The 25,703-nt window shown below is 47.1% G+C and overlaps 1 protein-coding gene across 1 annotated transcript; it reads right to left on the bottom strand.

The window, feature by feature from the left end:
• Positions 1-997: 997 nt before the first annotated feature.
• LOC6053060 (pair-rule protein odd-paired) lies at positions 998-25,369 on the bottom strand. The gene is made up of 3 exons (XM_038265326.1): positions 23,949-25,369; positions 2,889-3,058; positions 998-2,768 (listed from the first exon to the last, which is right to left on the bottom strand). The coding sequence occupies exons 1-3, from the start codon at positions 24,943-24,945 to the stop codon at positions 2,103-2,105; spliced, it is 1,833 nt and encodes a 610-aa protein (XP_038121254.1). The 5' UTR covers positions 24,946-25,369; the 3' UTR covers positions 998-2,102.
• Between the last annotated feature and the right edge of the window lie 334 nt (positions 25,370-25,703).

Below are 25,703 nucleotides of genomic sequence, written 5' to 3'. Positions count from 1 at the left end.
TTTGAAAAAATAATCTAGAATTTTTCATTTTTTTCATCTTTATCTCTTGATTAAATTTCTGCTTATTTTTTGTAAGAACAATACATTAAAACCACGTTTTGAAATGAATCCAGTTTTCAAAACATTGTAATAATTTTACCAATTTTATGTCCTGGAAATCCTTGCACCCAGCAAACGCGTTCTAATTGCATGACATCGTGAGAATTGGCTCACCTCGTACGCCATGCTTGATTGATACATCCACTATTTCGCGCGCGCACAACACAGACTTGACTACAGGCGTTGCACTTTGTACACCACCGATTCTGCAGCACAAGTGTCAATCGTCCTGTTTTGCTATTCTTTTTTTTTCTTTCACATTTTCTTATTTTCTTCACCCGCTCGGCGCACGTTCAATTTGTCTGACACAACTGATTTTCTATAATTTCTGCCATCATTCAAATGAAATGTTTCTCCCTCTCCTCCTTCTTATTCGATTCGTTTTGTGCACGATCGCGCGTCTTATTTCTTTTTGCCACAGATATAGGGACGACAAGCGACTTATTGCAGAAATTGCAGAATTTCAAACACGAAGTGACGTCCACTTGTCTGTGGCATTCCGTCCAGAACCCGCCGAGGGATATTAGCATAACCGCGAGACCGTTCGCGAACGAGGATAGCAAAATATTATTTATGAAAATTATACTTGTCATAACCAGTTTCGAGCCAACATTCATTGAGAAACCGCGCCAGAACGAGGCACCATTTGATAAGACGAGGCGCGCGCGCGCCCTCTGATGTGGGACTCGCGCTGATTTAATTTCCCATCTGTGGCGTATTATTCGCGTTTTGCCATTTTCCGATAGTTTACGATCAATCAGCGAACGGCGACACCCAGGGAAATGCCGGACGGCGAGTTTCGGGAATCTCACTAATTGGAGTGTCGAATTTCTCAACAAAGAACGAAAAGAAAACAGCGCCTTGTCAAATTCATTTACACAATTTTTTTTATTTTTATTGTTTATTAGCTCCAAACAACTCTCGTCGAGGGTTTCATTTTCTTTCCTTTTCTCTCCACCACGTCTGCCATATATTGAATATACTTTAAATATATATAATAGCTACCTTTTCTTCAAATTTTTAAGTATATAATTTACTTTTACTGAAATAGCGAGAATTTTTCCTTAAACTAGCTTTCTTCTACTAAAATTGTGTGTGTTTTTGTTCGCATATATTAAATTTTGCTCTTATCATCATATTAGGAAAAACTGCACATCTTTCGAAACAAAAAAATAAGGTGTAATGTAAAATGTTCTTACCGAAAAAAAAACAAAAAAATAAATACAAATAAGGTGCGCGCGTTCGCGCGCCATGCTCTAAAATTCTTAGAAACCTGCTTAGTTAAAACTTCTTTTTACACGTCGAAACAGACCCAAAAAAAAGTCATCGCTCACTTCGATTTCGCTAGTCTATGTACAAATGTGAGAAGCCTACTCGATTTCTTCTTCCCCTTCTTCAACTTAGCTGGAGAAAGTCCATATCACACAGATTTCTGAGAGAGAAAACCAATTACTAGTTTAGTTACTATTTACACGGCGAAATTTAACGCAAAGATCATAACTTTTTGCCTATTGTTTGTGGTTGGTGTGCGCGCGCGCGCAAACGCAGACAAGCAGACGAGACACATTGTCAAGCCTGCTTGTCTGTGGTTTGCAATTGTTTACTGTGTGTGTGTTTCCGTGGTTTCGGCGGTGAGCTCAAGCAGGCACAAAATGGTAGATATTTCCCCGATCTATGTTAGGTTTTACGCCGACGCCCGCGTTTTTTAAGGTTAGAATTTTGACAGTTCGCGGCGTAAAACCCAACTCGTGTTGCGCGCACAACATCGCTTTCCCCTCTCTCTTGATTCTATTACTTTTGTTTACAAAGCTAGGAGTGTTTTGGTTTGTTTGGTTTTGCTTTAGTGTTACGTATATTTCCATTGTTTTCGTTTGCGCTAGTGACAGTTGATGTGTGTGTGTGTGTGAGTGTGTGGGTGATGAAACAAGTACAATTAAAGCATGCACTGCAGCGCCGCCTCTGTTTCAGTAGTTGAAGCAGAGCTCGTCAAACAGCAGCTGTTCTCAGTAGGCCGTCGTGGGCCCGTGGTGCACCAGGTGATGGTGGTGATGGCTAAAGTGGTTCAGGTGGTTCATGGTGTCCGGGCCGGACGGTGGCGTTGCGGAGTACCAGTCGTTAGGGTGGTGCTGCGGATGGTGGTAGAGGAGCGGGTGGTTGTGGTGGCCAACGAGCATGGACGAGGCGGCGGTGGCCGTTGCCTGGGGCGACACCGAGGACGCCGGAGTCAGCTGGAGCTGGGGTGGCGCTAGACTGCTAGGGTGGTTCTGCGCCAGGTGGTGATGCGGATGGTGGTGGTGGTGGTGGTGCGAGGCATGCTGGTGGATGCTGGAGTGGTGCAGATGTCCGTGCTGGTTTTGGCTGCTCAGGTGGGACAGGGCACTGTTCGTGGAGGAGGACGTCGTGGAGGAACCGCCACCGACCGGTGACAGAAGGTGACTGCTGATGGAGGGGGACTTGGTATTGTTGTTGTTGTTACTGCTGCTATTATTGTTGTTGTTGTTGTTGATCGATTCGCTGCTCAGCTTGCTCGAGTTGTGACTGTCATGCAGGCGACTGATCGACGACGGCGGAGTCTGCGTTCCGCCGGTGATGATGCTGTCCGAGCTCGACTCCTCACCGTCGCTGTCGTAGTTGTGCGATGGTGACTTTTCTCCTAAACTTCCGTGGACCTGTCGAGGAAAGAGAGGAAAAAACGAAGATGATGAATAAAGATTACCGGGCCGGGTACGCGCTCCGCGCATATCACCACTTCACATCGCGCCACAAACAATTTCGAAACTCTCGCTTACCTTCATGTGTTTCCTCAGCGATGATGGATGAGTGTAAGATTTATCACAACCATTAACACGACAGTTATACGGCTTATCGGACGTATGGACGTGTGAATGTTTCTTTCTATCCGATGAGTTGGCGAATCGTCTATCGCAGCCCTCGTGCTCGCACTTGAACGGCTTTTCACCTGCAATGGGTAGAAAAAAAAAAAAGAATTCGATCAGAAATTGCTCAACGTGTACGTGCGCGCAAACGCGCGCAAGCACGCAGCCATCGTCGTCGTCAACTGTCAAACTGATTCGTTTTGTTTTCGATTCGTCATTCAACCTTCGTCATCGGTCTTTTCTCTCTCGCTGTGTACGTCCTTCTCATTCAAATTTTCTGCGAACTGTCCATAAATCATACCCCGAAGAGAAGGAGAAGGACCCCGGGAAACGGCAACATTTCTGAGATTCCTTCCGGGGAACCCGGGGCCGGAGAATTTATGGCACCTTCTTCTGCTGCGTCCCTCGAGCAGCAGCCTTGAAGAGACTTTCGAAAATTGCAAATATTTGAATTATGGTTTATGGCATTTAACTGTTGTTTTTCTCGCTTGCCTTTTTTTCTTGACTTTTTGCCTTTTTGTCTACTTTCAGGGATGGGTCTCCGCTTGGCAGGAGGCTATCTCGGAAACAAATCGTCATCCTTAATGGCACTTTGAGGACATTCGGATGGCGTGACCTTGCAAGTGCCACTTTTTGAGCTTCATTAGGTTTGGGCAAGCTTTTTAAGTGTCTTCTTTTTGGACTTTTAAGGTAGGTGGAAACAATACGAAATTTAAGAGCATCTGCTAGAGTTCGAAGAAAATCTGAGATTTTCTCATACTTAACCGTTTCGAAGCGTTTAATGAACTCTAAAACCGCTGATTTACGTCCTCCCACGATCGAGCGGTCCTCCCCCCTCTCCGGCTTGGAACCTTTATTAGCCAAGGATATAAAATATGGTAATAACCGTTCGTAGAATCCCAAGCGCTTAGAAAATACACCTTGAGCGATCCGTCGAAAAAAAAAATGTCGTCCCACGGGAAGAAAGGATTCCCTTGTGGGTCGTCCCGCCGACCGAGAATCCAAGGGCCTGACCAAAGGACCCTAACAAAAGGAGAAATCAAAATAAAACTCAACCTTTTTTGAACTTTCAAAACCCAACCAGTGCGCAGTTGAACAACGAAAAATCGTTCGATATAATAAATGATCAATTTAATATGTTTGCCCAATTTGGCCGCCGCCGTCCGTTTGGTCCCTCGTCCCAAAATGATATGGGAATATTATTTCTCCCGGGTCCACTTGGGCCGGAGAACCAACTTTTTTCCCAAAATAAATTATTTCATGGCTCGTCGTAAAAGCCTGGGTCTTTTCCGATCGAAGGTGATCGTTAATTCCCTCCGCAGGAGGAGGAGGAGCAGGACCGATGACTCCGGAGGGGAAGTGCGAGCGCGCGCGAGGACGATTAAGGTCATAAATAATTTTCAAATGACTTGACAAGTCCGTTCTGTCAAACCGTTTCTTTGGGCTCGGGGTTGATCCTTTTTATTGGCCCAGGCCCAATCCCCACGGAAGAGGGTATCCTTTTTCTTCAAATATGATTCGCCCCTCGCCTGCTTATGCTAAAAAGGCGGATTTTACACTCGATAAACCGCTCTCAAATGATCACTTTATTTCCTGGTGGCCGCCGCTCGGAACGACGCCGACGAAATCTAAACATTATGATTATATATCATCCGCAAAAACGGTTTTATTAAAGCCTTCCACCACCCTTCTCGATGACGACGACGACGCCGTTGACACGGTTATATTGTCGGCAAGGCAGCTGACGAGACACCGGAGGACCAAACCCTGTCAACGACAGCCTCCGGGTGTCCCCAAACGCTTGTTGGTGATGGCAAAAGTGGCTTTTACTCATTTGACGTTTGAAGTGAAAAGTACGCAGCCGAATTAGGTCATTCGAAGCGTCAACAACCAAGCACGCAGTTTTGAGTGACATTTAACAAAATCTGGCTGCGTACTGTTTCTCAACCTTCAAAACAACACAGATTTTGTGAAAAGAGCGATAAATTTTCAATTTTCCCAAACTATAGGACACTTTTCCCAAGTTCCGGACCTACATCCGTTCCCCCTTTGTCGTATCCGGCGCGCGGCTTGGCGAAACCGTTTATTATGTATTCAAAACCAGATTTGCCGTGCACCCACAAACAACAATCTTTATTGAAGCGTTCGGGCACACACACAAGAGGGGGAAATATAAATGATCCCCACTTTTTGTGTGTAGAGCGACGGTCGGTATCATCGCCCTTTCTCTCTGTTACGCGTCCGTGTGAAGTGAATAAAGTACGTAGTGCATAGAATTTGCGAGAGTTACTTTGCGAAAGGGCGTATGAAATTTAGGTCGAGCAAAAGGACTAAACACACTTTCGCCCTTTTGCTTGAAGTAACGAACTGTCAAAAATGTCATTAAAGAACAACTGTTCCACTTCCCAACTGTCAAACTTAAACGATACAACCTTCTGAAAAGTCACCCAAAGGCCACTTTTTATCCGTCACAAACAAACGCGCAACACCCATATCGAGGGCAATTTTTCTTGCACCCTTGCCAAAGGAGGACGGCGACGCCCATGGAAAGGTCCTGGAGACGAGGGTCGTCGCCGAAGCCGCCTGCCAACGTTGCTCGAGAACGAAGGGCGCGCACGGAAAAAGGATTACCCCCGGATGACATATTGATCTTTTTGGCCTTATTGAAATAAATCGCCGCCGCCGCCGCCGCCGCCGCCGCCGCCGCCGCCGCCGAGCCGACGGGCAATGATCGATAAATTTGAATAATTTTAATTAAATCATTCGTGGAATGAGAGAGACTTTTCGGGAGTTGAAGCAGGCTGTGAAAGTGGAATGGTTTGAACAGTCGCAAATTGTAGCAGGCGATGCGGTTTTTGTTTGGCGGAGATTCGAGCAGTTTTTGACACTTGGGCAGTTTAACTTTTTTCTTATAGGGTTGTGAAGTCGGAGTCGAAATCGGTGGCGTCAGATACTTTTTGAGGACCTGGAGTCGGAGTCATCAAATACATTTTTAGAAACTGGAGTCGGAGTAGGAATTGGAGTCTTAGTCGACCCTGCAGCGATGTTTCTTCAATGATTTACTTTTAAACGAACTGTCTTTTATACCACTCGAATCTGGTACTCGATTTCATCGTTATAGAGTGTCAAAACTGCTCGAATTTCTAACAGAAGTTTGTTTTTGATAAAATTAGCTTTCCAAAAGTCGTCTTCAAAATCGCTTCAACTTTTTCTACTAAACATTTTGATAAAATCTCCAAATCTCGCTAGAAATACAACATCCGTTCGGCGTTATGACCAATGAAAAGGGTCCATCCGAAGGCGCCAGTTCACATTTCTCATCACGCGATCCCCATTCCGAGGGATTTCTGGCGACACATTTCTCTTCCCGACCATCGTCGTCTTGAAAAACGATACCTTTTCCCCCCTTTCCGAACCCGCTCGAAAAAAACGAGAGCGCACGCGGACATTAAGATGAAATAATTAATCGCTTTTCGTTCTCCCATCGCCCGGGACGCAGCCAGCGCGTCTCATTTGAATATTAGACGCCACAGACGCTCGTCGTCTTCGACGACCAGACGCCCCTCAAATCGATTTGTCCAACCATCACGGTAAAAACTACACGAAATTGGACATTCCCAGCTTATTGTCTCTTAATATCTGGGCGCGCTCGCGCGATCATCTCCCCGGCTCGCGGTAATCTTGATCTTAATTTGATGAGATTCATCTTCTTTTAATCGAGTCGACGGAGTCGTCGACGACGACGATTGCGGGATGACAAGTGTGGCGTCAACAGGCATTTTATCGCTTTCACCCTGCAGGACGCAGGGGCATCGGTTTTACGATCCGCGATGGTCAGCGATAGATAACGGCCAGTAATTAATGAGTGTGGTTTAATTATTACAAATGAGCGGAGAGGAGGAGCGGGGGTCTCCAGGAGTGAAACCGGATCGATTTTGGTCCGGTTGATACGGTCTCGTGAGGAACAGGTTGGGCATTTCCGGAATTTCTGTTCGAAATAAGCTGAATCGAGTGCAAAACAAGCGAAACACGCCTATTCGAGCAGTTTTGACAGTTCGCGATTGCGACCGATGGACGCAGCCAAAATTTGCGTGCGTTGAGGCACCCTGTGGGATTCTTCCGCAAAGCCACGCAAATCTCGAGGTGATAATAATTTCCTCCGCAACGCAACGACCCTAAGGTAGGTGGAACCTTTGTTTATGTTTATGTTCGTACACATCGTGGCATGATTTACGAGCTTGTAGATTTTTTAATTTCTCCAAGAACCCCACATCGGAGACGGGGAAACCCATAAATCAGGTGGGACCAAAAAGCCTTCTAAAAATGGTATTATTAAAATGACGGAGCGCGAAGGTGGGAGCGTTTTTTCAGGAGGCCAAAACCGATCCGGCCATAAAACATGATTTAAATCACCCGGCTCATTATGGCAGTTTGGTTGAGTCCGGAGGCTCAACTTCTCCGTCCGCCACTTTTTGACAAGGTCGAGACAGTTTTCAACCCCAGGCTTTCCGACAGGAAAGTTTTCGACAGCTTGAAGTGGGAGCCAGTCTTTGTGTCACCTGGGAAAAGTTTTCCCCACCCTGCTGCATGCAAGGTGTGACTTTCCCGGAAAGACTTTCTTTATAACAGACATTTTGTCACACAATGGCTCCCGCAAAATGGCGTTATTAATTTCATGCAAATGAATTATGTGGATCCCGCACCCAGCTCTCGAAACCACCCTAGAACAAGTCTTTCACTTGATCTTGATAATGAATTAGGCTATCAACTCTAATGAAGCACGAGCGCGCTCGCCCCCGTCGGCTGTCAGCCGACCCAAGTACGCAGCCACATTTCCAACGCAGACATCACATCACTCTCCCCCTTCTCAAAACGAGTCCACGCGCGCGAGAGAGCGCGCGCAGGGTAAATGTTTATGAAAAGGCAATAATGTTATATCAAATCCAGTGGCACCTAAAATACTCCAATGACGTCGTCACAGCTGTGTGCGTGTGCGTGCGTTTGAATTTAGGGGAAGTTCCTTTTCCTTAGCGCACGTCAACAGCAGATAGCGTTTTCGTTATTCTTGGTTTTTTTTTCTGGTGGGGTGGTTTTGCAGGACGACGCACAACAACATAATCGTCATCGCCATCATTGCCACCACCACCACTAACACCAGGGGGATGAGGACGACGAGGACACGCAAGCCGTAATGATGATATTATTATGTGGACGCGTAGGAGATGGTGGGGCTGAAAAGGTAGATTTCGAGTCATTTTTAGTAAAAATGACATTTTTTTTTTCATTTCATAACATTTGTTTCTAGACTACGACACGACCTGCAGAACACGAAAAAGTGCTAGTTTGTTTGTTGTCGTAATCTAATACCTCCTTAAGTCACTTGACAGGTTATGACGCTGACTGCGTACTTTCTCAAACAACAAGCTGTCAACAAGGGTAAGTTGCAACCTTTGCACTCGAAACCTCGAACTCAATGTCATTTGACAGATCAAGGTGAAGCTGGTTGCGTACAGTGACCGCCACGCTACGGTAGAAGGTTCTACCGAATCCTGCCAGCTACGCCGTAGAATGGTCCTAGCGAGATTCGCGTCTACCTTCGATGGTGTGCGTCCGGTTTACTTGTGGTCGTGGAATGAGAACATTAGTAAGCAGTCGACGACGGCGACGAAGAAGAAGCCGCTCCTGTATATAAATTGTACGTTTAGGGACGGGGAAAACTCCACGCGCCCGGAGCTGGATTTAGCCTGTCACCGGGGAGCTTTGGCCCGGTTCTGTCCTTGGCAGGGACCATATGCCACGTGGGTGGGTGTGGGTTTCCTCGTGTATGTGTACTGCGGGGCCTCACCTATGTTGCTCGCTCAATTACGGGAATCGATTTCTTGTCACGGTGAACGGAACTTGTCTTTGAAAGATCCGGGGCGTTTTAAACTGGTCGGCGGACTTTAACAGAACTATGTCCTTTTTGTTTGTTGCAAAAAACCGAGCTTTTAGAAGGTCAAATGTCAAATAGTAGGCTGCGTTCTTAAATCGTGAACCCTCTTCCAAAATTATTTAGTTTCTGTCAAAATCGAATCTACTCAGAAATTAGTAAAAAAGCATCTGTCAATTTGAGTGATTTTTTGTTCTGTTCTGAATTCAGAGTGAAATTCACTCAAATATGATTCGATTTTAACGAAAACTTGGTGATTTCGAACGTGTACGGACAGATGAATGCCCGTCAAAAATTGGGCTGCGTACTCCAAACTAAATCAAATTAATCTGACGTTGGTTTGTTATACTCATTGGCTGATGCACGAAGTGATTTGTTTACATCTTTTCGACTCTCCAGAAGACACCGCAAACGTCAAACCATACAAAAATGCTGCCAGATCTTTTCTGGGAGAGATCCGGAAAATGATCCGGCCTTAGATCCGGAAGCAATTAGTACCGATTTGACGTTTGCTCAGGGTGCCGAAAAGTTTGGTTATGTTACTGTTTGCTGCGTACTCCAAACTATAACAAACTAATCTGACGTTCGCTTGTTATTGGTTGAAGCACGAAATGATTTGTCAAACAGTACAACATTGCTGCCGAATCTTTTCGTGAATAGATCCGAAAAAAGATCCGGCAGCAATTTGTACTGATTTGACGTTTGTTTAGGGTGCCGAATAGTTTGGTTGTACTTCTGCTTGCGAAAAAAAACATTTTTTTATAAAAAGTCGAATTGGGTCCTAAAATGAAGCTTAGATTGCTGATATTGTTGTTTACAGCGATAAAGCTTATTTTTCTGAGTACAATAACCCTTTGTACGACCACAAAGAGTTTAAAATGGATATTTAAATCAATTTTGAAAAATTAATCTCGCGGTCCTTCTTGACAGAAAAGCTCCTACTTGACAGCTCGTTCCAAGGGAACCACAGTTGATCCATCGAAAAAATGTTGTCTTTTAAAAAAAAAATTTGCATTAAAATGAAAAAAAGTGATCAGAAATGGTTTTTAATCGTGTTTTTAACCGTTGTACATAAAAATTGACATAGGGTTTTAGTACCCAATTTGACAAATCTGAGTGACTTCGAATGTGCGATCGAAGGTCAACATTCGGGCTGCGTGCTCTGCCAAACCAAATCCGACTGTTTGTTTACCTCGTAGAACCTGGCATCGCTAGCCATAACTCATGTGCGATTAACATTCCACCGTTGCTTCCACAACAAAGTTGATCCAGATCAAGATCTAGCCCGATTCCACGAATTTTACACGCCTGTCAAAAACGTTCTCGCAGTAGTAGTGGTGGGTGGCACCGAGCTCTCCAAGGAGGCTCACCCGGGTCAAATATTAATTACCAAATTAAAGCTCGTTTTCTGGCTTCACCTTTGCTGAGCTCCTCGAGGTGATCCAATGCCCAGGGCCCCTGAGTCACCTACGAGAGAGCTTTGTGTAGAAGGCTCGTGTATGATTAATGATTTCTCAATTCTAGCGAACTGGCCCGGGGGAAACCTTCGAGGAGGAGGAGGTAGGAGCGCGCGCGAATGGTACGCTATTGATGAAGATTTTTCAAATACCTTTAAACAATGGGCCAGAGCAGATGGAACAAGATCCTCGGGGTCGAGAAGAACAAAACCACGAGGGCACGAGAGCGTATCCAGAAGACATCGCAAAGAAAACAGACAGAGACAAAAAACGTAAACAAAACGAAGCACATGTATCTTGAAACGAGATATTGGTGTTTTGTTATGTTCTGTGCAGCAGAGAGTGTGTGGTGTACTGCGTTGGAATTCTGCTGAACCGTCGTGTCCGAGGAGCTGGGAACGAGAATATTTTCGATTTCCAAAACGTCTGTCCGCGTCTTCATCGTTGCGAGAATTTGAATATCGCTGCAGCGCGTCCAGATTTGGCCAGATTCCGCGTGTGTATAAAACTAATTAAGAAATTATCTAAATTTATGATCTACATTCGCGCGGATCTCCCCGCCGAACGTGACACTAATTGATTGGCTGCGTCCTCGAACGCACCGCACCCCATTTATCATGAAGCCATTCCGTTTAGAGTTTGTTGTTTGCTCACACGCCTGCAACACACATTTCACTAATAGCTGTTTGTCCAGGTGTCAGCATCGCCGAGGTGAGTCACGCCCCTGCACGGCGAGGTACGCAGCCATCGCGCGAGGTGAGCTGTCAATCCGAGGGGAAAGACACTCGGTGCGCGCGCGGGGGATAATTGACTTAAATTGATGCCGTTGGTGTCAAGTGAGGGCTGCCCGGTCCTACTCCCTCGCGCTGGATTTATGTAAACCATTTGTCACACGCGTGCAGCTTCTTCCCGGAGGGGAGAGAGAGCGGGAGCAAGGTGTACGATCAATTAGCGCTCACCGAGCGCTTCGTTCCGAAGAAATTGAACGTACAATTTTACATTTTTCAACGTTGGTGTGTCAGAGTAATTCTCAACAAACAAATAGCGTGTAAATTAATCACCTGGCACGAATTGTGTGTGTGCGTGGCTTGATGTTTGTTTACGTTTGCTTTTGTTGTCGAGTGTTCGGTTTCGGTTCGAACGCTGCGCGGCCTGTCAACCGGACAAAGATGGCGACAGTAGTTTGCCGGCCTACTATTTAAAGGATTTACATTACTGAGCTTTTGCTCATTTAGATCGCCATCGGAAGATAGTGCCAACCCGAGTTCACGCTTGTTCAAAAGGACGAGGAAACAGAGATCACATTTCAAGCTATTAGTGCGCACTGCGTAGACACGGATAAATCTTGCGCGAAATCGAAGAGCTCGCCATTAATCATAAGCACGCAGCCAAAACGTCAACGGCGCGGGCCTCAAGCGAACTATTAATTACCCCGGTGGTAAAACGTTGGCGACGACGACGTCGACGGGAAACAGATTGAAACAAATGTAGAAATAAAAGTGCAATAAAACTGCCATTTATTTGTAACGTTACTAGTTGGCCACTAGTGCGCCGAGTGCGGCTATGAATATTGCATTAAACGAGATGTATCTTAATACAGTTGGAAGCCCCGGTTTTATGTCTCCGTCTGCCACTTGTTCCAGGTCATGTAGAACCTCTCTCGCTCTCGCTCTTGAAGCAAACTGGGTCTCCCGAAGTCAATTCGTATCTTCCTTTTTATAGAAGTGAACAATTTGCGTGCCAACTGCAGGATGCGGCGGTTCGAAATCGAATTGTAAAATAAATAATTTATTTTCATAAGAGATAAAATTTATGTCCGTGTACGGGAAGAGAGCGCGCGTTCCTCTGGACTGGTGTGGCGAATGTCATGCTCGTCGTCGTGAACCAGCCGGTTCTGCTGGTCGCGAACTCTCCGCCGTGTGATTCGTGGAAATTGAACCGAGAAATCGACTGAAATCAATAAAAATATATAACACTCCCTTAAATCAAATTGCACGACTCTACTCACGACCTCTGTCCTCTCTCGGCTGAGAATATCTTGTTTTGAGAGACCCTCGGAGTCATATTTCAGGCCGTTTTGTCTTCTTGGGGTCCTGGCCCCTGACGGTACGACGGTACGGAGACAATAATAACAACAGTTCCGAGAGTTCATATGGCACACGAGAATGAATGTGTGTAAAAAAATTAACAATCTCGATCTATTGTCTTTTGGTTTGGGAGCGGGGAGCTGCCTCGGATTTCATTGGAAAATCGTGCATTGATAGCGTTCCTTTTGTATTTGTATTTCCTGGCGTAACTTTCCGAACGGGCCTAACTTCTGTCAAATCGCCTTAATCTTGACGCTTGCCGTTACGTCAACGCTCAAAGTGGCTGCGTACTTCGTGCTGCACATGTCTTACCACTACACAGAATGTAGCAAGCCGAGACAACTCGTTTATGGCACATTCCGGCTGCCGCTATTTCTGCAAACAACTCGTTCGGGAGATCCAATGGTATGCACGGCCGAAGATGATGGGGCGCGATGATAATCATAATTCCGACCCTTGGGTCCGCTGGCACCTCGCTCAGCTGCTCTGGCATTTTATCATATTGCACGGCCTCGGCGTTTGCCTCCTCTTGCGGACTTTGTTTTATTCGTTTGTAATATATTTCTGTTTTTATTGTGGTCCTTCCCCAACTCCCTTCCCACCCCGTTTTTGCCTCAAAAAGTGAGAAAAGGGAATGCCCGAACATTTGCATACGCGATTATTTCCATTACAAAGCAATAAGCATTTTTGTCGAATAAATTATGTGAATACTTGCGCACATAATTGAATGTCTAGCGGACACGAAAGATGTCGCTCGGATCGCACGACGACTTTGGTCACGGTTTGCGGCCATTGCGTCGATAACATCTTGCAGCCACGACGCTCCAAAACCAATAAAAATGATTAATAAGGTGCACGCATTGCTTCGCTTACCTTACGGCAGATCTCACCTTGCACCTCGAAACGGCGAAGCCATAGAGCGATATTCTATATCTAACACAGCAACAAACTATGGTTGCGTACTTTACTCAACCGCAAATGTCACTCTATGGTGGGCACCTTTCAAATCGCGCACCGATTGCCGTTTCGAGAGCGCGTTGAAGGTGAACGCGCAATATCAATACCATAACTTCAAGCGCGAAAAATTTCCAATAACGCTCAGCAAGCTGCGTGAAACGCGTTCCCAGGTGACCATCATCGCGCAAAATTAAGCTATTAGCCAACTATTTGCTGCCGAGTTTGGCTGAATTGCGCCGCGGCCTTGCCGCTGACAGCTCTGTCAACCGAGTTGGAACGGTTCTAGCGTAATCGCTGCGCGATTCGGTTCCCCTGTCTGATTTCAATGACAAAGACGGGATCTATTTTCGTTCTGTTTTGTAACTGTTTACGTGTCAAGTTGAAATGCGGCGATCCGTATCCAAGATGGCCGCGCAGGATTATGTCCTCATTTTTTTTTGTCAGCTTTGCACTACCTCGAAGAGGATAATAACTTCCGTATTAACAAAAAAATATCGCTATCTAGGGTAGCAGCTCTCCCTAGACTGTTGACACTTTTCTCTGTCACAGTGTTTCAATAACAACAAACCAATCGTTTAGAATGATGAATGAAGTGAAAACAGAACGACCGCGTCGCTAGGGGTGCCAAGGGTCCGTCTGTTTTCTTCCATATTTGTCAATAATCCCCCTCATTTCCTCTGTCAGTAGATCGGCGCGATCACAAACAATGGGTCCCTTCTCGTCGCTTCCCTCTTTTTGTTCCGTTCAGTGCCAAACCAAGGGTCACGAAGTGCGGTATTTATCATCCAGTGGTTATTAGCCGATTGTTGCGCTCGATCCCGAAAAAAAGAATAATATCCTCGCCAGATCGGAAAAGATATTAAGTATCCTGCGTCGGAACAATACCAACAAGGTTACCTGTCAAAAGCTTGAAGACGCCGTAACTGAGCCCACTCCGAAACGTCAAAATCGATTTCGCACGGCACACTTTGTGCCGAGAGTGAGCGGGATTCCCATGGTTTTGGGTTACCAAGCGGCTGCGTACTTTACCACAACGAGGGCGTTTTCCACATTCTCTTCTAGCAGAAACGTTATGAAACCGTAGCGCGGAAAGTGCCCCGTAAATTAAACTTCACGACATTATTAACCTCGGCTAGAGCCGTCTCACGGGTGGAATTCCGCAGATGTGCGAAGAACCCCTTTTTGTGAAGACGAAGAAACTGTAGCGTACAGAAACAAAAATGTGTTAAATATTTGTGCCCAAGCTCGACGGAGTCGAGCGCGCGCAATATCTGGAAGTATTAAGAAATATCAAAAGCTGTCAAAATTATCATTCAAGCGTGATGTTTGGTTATAACACGCGTTGTCAAAAATTCTTATGATTTTTTCTCCCTGTCTCATTCCACGGACGGGCGCACGTTACGGGGCCCTGTCCTGTCCTGTCAGCTGACAGGAAAGAGAACAGATTTAGGACGTTTAGAAAGAGCGGGGAGAAAATTAAGTTTCGCTTGGTAGCCAGATCCCCCGACATCGATCAAAGTCGGAGATTTGAGTCGGACTTTGTTAAATTGGCCCCGGGGGCTTATTCGCGTTGGACTGGGTGACTGACCGCAGCAGGCCTGATGAGAATTGATTGCGACGAAGGTGAGATATGGACGCGCGCAGCGTTTTAATCAGGCCGTGAGAAAGTGCAGCACTGGCTGCGTCCTGCACCGTCAAGTGACATTTGAAAGCGACCAGTAATTGGTCCGTCTATGCCTGTCACCCTCCGCCCGGACGTCACCAGGATCAAATTACCTCGTAAAGGTAAATCATTTATTTTATTATCGGCTCTCATCGAAGCACACCATGAGCCATCACGAATGAATGGCGAATCGCGCGCAAGGGGGAGGACACTCAACATAAATAACCCCCATCCTGTGAACCCCATCGTCGCGACGCGACGCGAGGTTGTTGAAATGGCCAATCATTCGGTCAGGTTCAATTTTATTGTTCACCCCCCGGTCGAAAACTGACGCAAGGAAAGCAACACCACCAACAAGCAAGCAAGAATGGCATAAAAGTAAACATTAAACAAGGCGCGCAAGATGCATAAATCGCCATAGGGTGGTGATTATGGTGGACCGACCTGCTCCGTGTTCGGGGCCCCCGTCATTCCCGGGGCCTCTCTTTTTATTGAGTTGTCGTTTCTGTATTACTCTCTTAAGCCTATCTTTATTCCATTATGGCCCAATCATCGCACCTTTTGCGTGTGCCTGGTTTTGGCCCGTCTGAAGCTGGCTGCGTCCTGCTTTTTCCTTTCTTCCTCGTGTGAATCGTATTGAAATGTCATTCTCGGGTGTACTCTTCGGCAGCGGGTCTTCCGGAGCTTCCCGGGCGCGTACATATTTACATAAAACAAACATAATTCTTGCCATTTGCGCCCGTTCTTCGGTTTATGTTGAGGAAAACTTCAATGATGGGCTCTTGAAGGATTTTGGTTTCGGTTGAAAATTTTCGTTGTTGACAGTTCTTGCTGAATCGTGAGAGTGTCGTACCCCTCGTTTACTGGACTGCTTGGAGGAGTCGGAGGAGTCGACAAATTTTGAAAAGCTGGAGTCGTAGTCGGAGTCGCTCTTCTTAAGTCGGAGTCGGAGTCCGCTGCACTGGAAAAAAAGTGTGAAATTCCCATAACTTTATCAGCTCATCCCATTAGCAGCTACTTGTCCAATCACCCGTCGGCATTGTTCCGGCAATGGGAGCCCATTTGGGGACACAAACCCACAATCACAAAGCCCCTCGCCGTAAATCCGAGCGCTGTCAATTTCGGGCCCCATTATGTAGGATCCAAAGAGCTCTTTGATCACTCAATTTCTCCACCCAAAGCCCACTACTTATGGCGCCGTAAATCACGCACCACTTCTCTCCGGTGTTTAACGACCACCGAAAGCCTAGGAATCTCCGCAGGTTCGAGAATCGTCACCCAACCGTTAATGGGCCTCCTTTTATGGCCAAGGGGTTTTCTTTTCGAGGTTTCCAAGCCCATAAAACTGGACGGACAATGGCGGAGGAAAGGCTCGAAGTGATCCGATTAGTTTATGGACTGTAATTTTTAACATATTCACGCGCGAGCAGTCACTAAATTTCAATTAATCGAGTCGCGTCGCGCCCCTCGTCCCTTCTGTCAGTGCGCGCGGCCGCCATCTTGGCTTGCAACAGTGTTGCCCGCGACTACTTGAATTAACCGCGAGGGCGAGTTGCAACAACAAAATATGGAAATCAATAGGCTGATTTATGTCCACTTCTCACACCTTCACCCGAGCTCTCTCGCTCTTCCAGCAAGAGCAGATGTTTGTTTTCTATTGGGAAAATTTATGTTTACCCCGTTTAGTGCGCGTTATTTACTCGTGCTTCATAGACAGACGCTTCGGAGTCCATAACCCGGCACAACGGATTGTCCGGCACCACACCACCATGTTGTAAGAATTTTGAACGGAGCTTCCGGGCAAAAAAACTTGGAATGCCGGCAGCACTGCTGCCAAAGTGACAGTTCCCAGGTCTGCACCGGCGAGGAAGACCGGACAAAGATATGTGCCTGTGTGTACGGTCAAATGGACGCCAATAACTCATGCGAGAGAGTCAACCGAGGCGCGAAACTTATTTCTCCATTCATGGGTGCAATAAATATTTTACATATTGTTCAACACTGCCTTTACTCGGTTTTGTCCGTACTTTTTTTTCTGTTTGCGCTTGTTGGAGCTTTGAATTTATCTCTCTCGTAGCCTACATCCCGGGGAGCCCCCAGCTGTCAAATTCGTTACCCCAGGTCAAACGACTACCCAAAATGGCACAGTTTCGCGACCAGTTGCATAATTTTGGAATTAGCTCCAACGCTACTCGCTAACGCTGGCAACGCTGATTGACAGGAGCGTGGCTTACTGTGGTTGCGTGCGCCGACGAATCCAACATGGCGGCGGCGGCGTCATTTTCCACTTGAAAGCAATCGGACCGTGAATTGTGGCGAGAAAAAAAAGCGAACAGATGATCAAATTGTTATTAAAAATACAAATCCCTCGAATAAAAAAGAAAAGTGAAGGAACGGGTTTTTCAAACATACTTCAACCAGTTCAGAAGTGTGAGTGTGTGTGCGTGCGTGTGGTGATGACACTTATCATCATCGGAGGAGCGCATCGTCATTACGGCACTTCACGCTTCATAAGCGCCCTAATCATGATGATCTTTCACGTTTTTCGTTTGATGTCTCTCGCTCGAACGGCGTGAGAGTGAGTGAAAGGGCAGAGAAGATCCCCTCCCTTAAAATTTGCGTCAATGCCCGACTGCCGGAAGGTGACCCTCGGCGTAACAGACACACACAGACACGAGTGTATGTGTCGAATCGGCTAATAAACAGTGGAGGGTTGGTTTATTTCGATTTTTTTCGGGCCCGGTGTAAACAATTCCTTTGTATTTTATGAAGTGCTAAACTAATAGGTAATATATTACTCGATATTTCAATAAATGATGGGGGAAAACGGCTTTGGGTAATTTTTTACGCATCCTCTGTGTGACTGTGTGCAGATTTTTCCGAAATATCATGAATATTAACGAACATTAATCATCGTCAGATTTAATTGAGGAAACTTATTTGAGCACTATTGCTGATTCCAACAAAAATCAAGCGAAACAATTTAAAGGTTTGCTGTTTTGACATTTCCAAACTTCGAAGCAATCAACAATAGTGCTAGGGGCAAGACACTTTGATTATTGCAACATTGTAGACACTTTTTCATTTGTCAAAATAACGTTTTGTTTTGACGTTTTCAAATTTTGCACTAATCAACAATATTCCTAGGGGTAAGACACTTCAAATTTTGAAGCAAGTTTGAGAAATTTGAAAAAAAATATTTTTAATCAAAGTGACACTTTTTGTAAGAGAAGACAATTTTCAAAGACAGGTTAGGTTTCGATCAAAAGTAAAGCCTTTTGGAAATTCTCACACTGATCTTTTCCCGAACCGATTACCGACACCTTACACAATGCGGTATTCTCTGGGTCCACCTGCGACAGGTCTCGCCGGTGATCTAATCCGACTCTGAAGTAGCTTACGAGTAAATATATCTCTTTCAAAAGTTACCTCCTCGAGAAAAAAAGAATCCGTATCTCGAAATCAATTCAAAGCGATATGTTTATTTATTTTCGTTTGATCCCTTTCCCTTCGGGCTCACACTTTTCACATTGTGTTTTCTTCCACTCTTTTCAGGACTCAAAAAACAAGCTTCAAAGGAGCGGGTGTTTTTGCTACAAGGACTCTCGACTACTTGGCACAAACAAACTTCCCTTGTGTAAAAGGTGGAAGACAAGCTTGAAAAAAAAAATAACTGGAAACAGTAATCCTCTGAAGGCTCTTCAAAAATCTCATGATTAGCTACATTATAGACTTGGCCGGGGCTGATCCTTTTGGTTTCGATTTTTTTCTTCTTCTGCCTGCTAATCCCGATGTCCTGTCGAAAAAAGAGACTACCGGCCTCGAGTGCGAAAAGTTGAGCCGCAACAACCGAGATGGAGAGAAGGTCCCATGAGGATTACATTTCCTCCGTCGAGCCCTCGCTTGGCAGGCTAACCGAAGCGAGAAAATTGCATGATCATGGTCGTCCTTTTGCACCGGGAAGAACTCTCAGCTGGACCACGCCAAACCGACCGCCGGAATATTAGAAAATTAAGATAACATGGTGTAAGTTGGCTTTTCATTTGCTTATCTCGGTCGGACCCATCGAGGACTTTTCAATTTTGCGAGCTACACGAAATCATGAAAAGTTTATTAAGATTATTGGCAGCAGATTACAATCAGTGTGTGTTACAGCACGGAGGGAAAAAGGTGGAACAACAAAGTACGAAACGAAATTTGGCGAGAGCGGGAGTCGGGCTGTGGAAGCTTGTCATGCGAAAGTCATAAAAGAAACTTCAAATTGAAATTACCTAAGAAGTCAATTTGAGGCAAGCGCACACTCTCTGACACACCAACTTTCTGTGTACTTTCAGGAGGCAACTCTGTTTTTGATGTCTCGTTGTGGTCTCCGGAGAAAGCCCCGGAGAAAAGTCGTGCCTGTTGTTGGCTGACGTCAACATCGAAGATGGTTGATTATGTTTATTTGATGTTGAGACATATTAAACATAAATGAACAAGGCCAAAATAAATCACATTTTTTCTTCGTTTCCGTGTGTCTCCACACCGAGAAAAAAAAAAGAGAACGAACGAGTCAAGCCACAGCCAACCTGGATGCTTATGACAGTTAGGGCTCGGGCTCCTTCATTATACTCCGACGAGATTACACAAGGTTAGAAAAAAAAAACGAAAAAGAAAGAGTAGACTCGAGAGTGGCAGGAGAAAAGAAAGAGAAGCACAAATCCCACAACGTTAATCTGATACGAGCAACTCCTTTCTATATAACTTGAGGGCAGCCCGGACACTGCGCTGGCATGTCAGAAGTCAAGTTTGGAGTTGTGCGGCCCCTCGTACCACCACCTCGCCGGTTGTCTAATCAAACAAAACGAACTCAGCGCTGTTGTTATTTTCAATTTTGCTCTTTTTGACACCCCATCCATTCCGGCGGCCTCGGAATCCCGATAGTGATCAGCGCCCCTCGAGCGTGGGTAAAAAAATGGAACGTCAAATTTCATATCGCTCACGGGCCGCGACGCCCATGGACGGTAGTCTGGAATGATTAGCGTTTCTAAATTGGTTTTACGCGCGCTCCAAAGTGGAGCAGTTGCGCTGAAGGTGTCACTCCAAGGTGGCTGCGTTCTGTGCGGGAAACTGACAGCTCAACCTCGAAGTACGCTGCCAGTTAAAGTGAAACATAATATCGCCCGGGCCAAACCACCAAAGGGCGTAACGCCAAGGAGCCCAAATCCTAGCAGGCTAGCACACACTCGGAAAAAAACGAGGACAATTGCGAAACCCTCACAGACACAAAGCGCACCAGCTGTCATCGATCCGTGAAAAGTATTTATTGTACTTTTCCCTCCCCGGGATCCAGGGGCCCGACAATAAAGGAGAAGGTCCTTGCTTTTCACCGGTAGACCGCCGCCGTCACCGCCACCGCCACCGCCACTGCTTGCCGAATTGGACCAGCAAAGAAAGGCTCGAAGGATCTTTTGTTGAGGGTTTTCAGAGGACGAGGAGAGGTCACAGTGAGTCCTCGAATTCATTTCTCATTCTTTGGCGATGATGAGCAAATCTTCGTCGATGAAGATGGTGTCCCTTTTTGCGCACACAAATCGAAGACAATGCGGCGGAGAAACTTCTTGAGAGCCGAGCGCGCGCGCCTGCAAGGTAGGCTGGCCGCATTACAGCCATGTAGTGGTCATTTTTCATCCTCGAAACTGGCGAGTGTTCTTGGCGGGTTTTGGTTTCCCCAACCCGGTGGAAAGTTGGAGAAGAAAGTTTTTTTTTGCCAAGGGTGGCCATTTTGCTCGGTCTTTTGTCCGGCGAAGCAAACAATTGAGCTTAAAACCTTTGTTTTACCTTAAAAAATGTTCCCATCCACTGGAGTGGAAGCAGGCTCCCGCTTCACGCCGAGGCGTCACTTGCAGTTCAGTGAATTTTTCCACTTCGATTAGGGATCAAAGTGTGCCTTGCCCTCGAGAAAAACTGGTCCAAACAAACCTCACGCAAGAAGTCACTTGAGAAACCAACAACCCGACGGCTGACAGTTGAAAGAGAAACGGGAGAATGGAAGAGAGAGGGAAAAGTCAAAATCTTATCTTAAGTGGATGTTTTCGAATCATTTGACACTCTTGTCGTGGCACACGATCCCGGGGACCACACCGCGGCCGCCACCACTTGAAACAAGAAGTCTAATTGGTTGACATGACGCCCGATTAAGATAAAACAAAGGAGGCTGTGCGGAGGTTAAAGATGGCGTCGCGGTAGCCGCGGATGACACATGTTGGACGATAAAGAAGTCGAAATTTGAAACGTCCGTCAGACGCTTGAGAACGGTTGTTGTCATTATTGTTGGAGGGGGAGGACACGTGGGACCTGGTGGTGACAAATAAGCACGGAAACACGATTAAACGATACAACGGAGAAAATCGATTCTTGCCAGACGTGCGACAAGGGGTCCGCCGAAGGCGGTGTGACAAACGTGGTGGAAATTTAATCCCCCACCAGTATTCGGGGATCCACGCTGTCATAAACGGCTGGACTGGCCTGTCAAATATTTATTGTTGGGTAATTTTCAAGATTTCACGCTCGTACGGCTAAACGGCTACGCAAGGTGGATCGATAAATCTTGCCGGGCTCCACGCGTCATAAACAGTTCGGGCCCGCCATATGTGTGTGTAGAATGACAGCTCGATACACGAGGGGCGCGCAGTAGGCTGCGTCTGCTGCACCCCGCGTCAGTGCGGAATCAATTTCGAAAGAGGGCGTGATAAGTAGGCGGCTAAATTATACATAAGAGTTGGTTATTATCATGTAGTTATAACACTGTTTCATCGCAGCAGCGATGGATGAATTTTCTTCGAGTTTGTTCTTTCCACGCCAGGTATCGCCGGAGATACTGTGTAAATAGCCGTAGGGCATGGAAGATTTCGTTCCACAACGGAACGACCACGTAAAAACAAAAGGCGAAACAGAAACGGCGAAAATTGCAACCCAAGTCGGATCGCTCGCTGTGAAAATAACTTCTCAAATTATACGTTGGCAACTAAATTAGATTACCGGGCCGTTTCCCCTCCCGTGCCAACTTCGATCCAGGGCGGCTTTCGCCGCGCTAAATTAAGACGTATTGTGAAGTGGCGATATTTGATACACTCCCCTTTTCGCAGCGCGCGATGGCCGTGGGAAAATTTTTGACAGCTCTGTCAAACGGGCGGTCGTTGCACCCCCCGTCGGTGCAGAAACAAATTCAATAAAAAGTCGTCCCTTGAACACTGTGTGACGAAGCTCTGGGACGTAAAAGTTTCGCCCATTTTTGGTACCCCCGGGCCAAACCGCAAAAAGGGCGCGCGCAAACACACATTTGTGGAGCCCTCTTGCCGTGCATTGTTTACACTTGGCTACCGCCGTCGTCGTCGACCGACGACGTCCTGTGCGTCACTGACAGTTCCCACTCTCTCGCTTTCGCTCTTCTGGAAGACCGGAGCGCCGGTGTTTTTAAAGAGTGTTTGTGGTGGGAAAAACTTTCCATTAAATTTTCCGCCTGTTTGACGTTTGGGGTTAGGTTGGGGTTTTTTTTTGTCCGAGTGACATCCCCCTCGGGACCGTTGCCAAGGGGGATTATTGCAGTTTTATAGTTCATGAAACGGGCGCCGTTCGGCGCAGTAGGCTTGTGAATGTTGTTTAAACTTCCAAAACGTGGAAACTGTTGCTAAAAAATGAAACTTGACTTTTCAATTCCGTGCCAACTAGATCGGCTCACAGTGCCGTTCCGCCTAGTCTAAGGGGGGCTACCACACTCTCGGCAAGAACAAACACAAAAGGCGAACTAACTGTGTTATATGATTTCAATTTAATTGTTTGGTCGAGTTGCTTTCGCCCAGGGATTGTGGCCGTTTGTTCCGCACCCCACATTCCGGTCGGTCAGGACAATTCAGGCAGCAGTACGTGGCGTGTCATTGACAGAGGACAAGAACGGGAATGCCGGGTAGCCGCCGCCTGTTGTGGGAGGAGCCGGAATTGCTTTATTGAGGTTTGTACCAGGGAGACACTCTGTTCTGTGTCGTTTGTTTAGCAAAACCGCCGGCGATGATGTCGCCCTTAATGGAAAAATCGATACTACCCGGTTAGCCGTGGGTCCGCTGCGCGGACTTTAAAACCCGTCGTGGTAGACCGTGCAACCATAGCAACCTGCCACGTCGACACCTTCACTTTAATATGCGAGGCCTACTTTGATTAATGGTGAGCGCTTTATTGTGTTTCTCGCGTAAACGTACTCGTTTTGGTGTGTGTGTTTCAATTAACCGTGTAATCGCTGCTTCCACAGCCATTAGCCCACGCACGCAGCCGAAAACGAACTGTGAACTGACGGATCGCGCGCCCGCGTTAATCCGCGTATCGAACGCGCGCGCACGAAGAAAACCTTTCCATCCGTCAGACGCAGACGTTTGTTTATCAATCAATCTTGTGTACGGGATGCGGGAGAAGAAATTTCTTGAAGCAACGCAACCAATCAGGAATTAATTAAGGTTGGGAGCGCGAACCGAGAAATCGATAGCCCGGGAAAATTGATGTTACACATTAATTAAATTTTGGGCAGGCGTAATTACGCAGCAACGAGGCATGAATAATTTCATAATTACCGCAGCAGGCCACAATACTTGAGTACCTGACGGTGTTAAAAGTAAACAAAACCGCGGGGCGTGCCACCGTCGAAAAGTCATCCAAGACGGCGGCGGTGGGTAGCGAGAAACAATAGGTTCGGAAGGATATGCCTGCCTGGCCGAAGGGTAATGAGAACGCCCAAGAAGTACGTACCGTCGGAAGGTCGGGTTCCCCTCCTTCCTGGAAGGTGGTGTGTCCTTTGTCGTTCAACAGTCGTAAAACAGTGTTTGCGTCAAGGACTTTGAGAGCGGTACTTACCGGTATGGGTTCGCTTGTGGATCTTGAGGTTCTCGGAACGGGCAAACACTTTGCCGCAGGTCGGAAACGGGCAGGGGAACGGCTTTTCTCCGGTGTGCACCCGGATGTGATTGACCAGCTTGTACTTGGCCTTGAAAGGCCGCCCGTTGCGGGTACAACCGAGCCAGAAGCAGGCGTGGGTTGTGCATTCCGGGCCGCCGACGTGGTCCACCGTCAGGTGGGTCACAATCTCCTGCATCGAGTGGAACACCTTGTTGCACGTTTTCCGACTGCCATCGGAGACGGCAGCGGCGGCCACGGCGTGGAGCGCGGTCAAGCCCAGTCCGAGATGGTGGTGGGGAATGTCCGGTTCTACCCAAAGACACTGCATCTCCTGCTTGATGGACGGCGGGTGGCGCATGTACCGGAAGAATGCTCCGGAGGTGCCCGGATTGACGGGGAGATTCGCCAGATGCTGGTGATGAACCGAGGCATAGTTGCTCTGGTGGTACGGATGGGCGTAGTCCGTCGGCAGTCCCATACGCATCTGGTGCTGGTGAAAGTGATGATTGCTGAGCGATGTAGCCGAGTGATGGTTCAGGTTATCGTGCACCGCCGGGTGATGAAACAGGGACGTTGGGTCGGCACTGGCGGCGCCGGCCGCAGCTACCGCCGCCGAGGAACTGAAATAGTCATTGTCACGCTTCAACGCGAGGAAGTCCCTCGAGTGATACGGGGCCATGTGACTCATGTGCGAAGGCGGTGATAGATGGTGCGAGTTGTAAGTACTGCCAGCGTTGGCCGCGGCCGCCGCCGAGGCCGATGATTGATAGAAGGACTGCATGTCACTTTGCGTGTTGGAACTGCCCGTCGACGGTGGCAACATACTGCTCCCGGTTGTGCTGGCACTCTCGACGTCACTCTGCTCCAAATGATCCGGAGACATTTTAATCCCGAACGTGGCCAAATGAGTGTGATGAGCAGTCGAGCTGGAGTCCATAAAAGCATTCATCATCATCCTCGAACTTCCTAATCACTTGCAAGATTACACACTAATCACTTTTTCACCGTTTTGGTCTCACTGTATCTTCAACTCTTTACTTGAGCCTAACACGGCATGTCACTGCACTCGTAACCCCGCTTCAACTTGCTAAGTACTTTGACACTTTCTTCCTGGTCACGCACGCACACGCACGCTGATTGTCACGCTGCGACGAACGCCGTGATATCTCCGCAGCAGTCGTTGCACATTTGCACACTAAACGCGGAAAACGGCACGATCCTCGTTAAACCTAGTCGCGAGAGAGCAGCGCGCGCACTTACACACGGTAGGAACGGTGTTTACAATACGACACACGCAGCGGGACTAAACTCTAAAATTCTATCAAGATTTGACCTCACTACAGGAATCCCCGGGTCTCCTACAGAGGCGCTGTCGAACGCTGCTGGTAGCGTACTGATTCAAGCTGAACGCAGGCAAGAGCAGGAGAGTCTCGCCAGCAGGCCATGCTGCGAGAGAGCAGCCCCGATAACAAGAGGGATGGCAAAGCCACGCCCCACACTGAGCGTGTGGATTACGTGCATGATTGGGCATCGCAGTAGGCCGCACGCTACGGTTGACTCGCTCACTCTCCCGCCCCTTGCTGGCTGCGTTCACACTCTCTCACTTCTCCCTCCACGATTATTGGGAAGAGGCAACGAAGGAAACAAAGTAACCGTTGAGTCGGTCTTCTCCCTCTTCTACACCCAAAGTGCGGGTTCGAGAGAAAGTTCTCT

Source organism: Culex quinquefasciatus, chromosome 3 (assembly GCF_015732765.1).
Source record: "Culex quinquefasciatus strain JHB chromosome 3, VPISU_Cqui_1.0_pri_paternal, whole genome shotgun sequence".
Lineage (NCBI taxonomy): Eukaryota > Metazoa > Arthropoda > Insecta > Diptera > Culicidae > Culex > Culex quinquefasciatus.
Note: the sequence above shows the minus strand (reverse complement) of the source record. Positions and strands in the feature narration are given on the sequence as shown.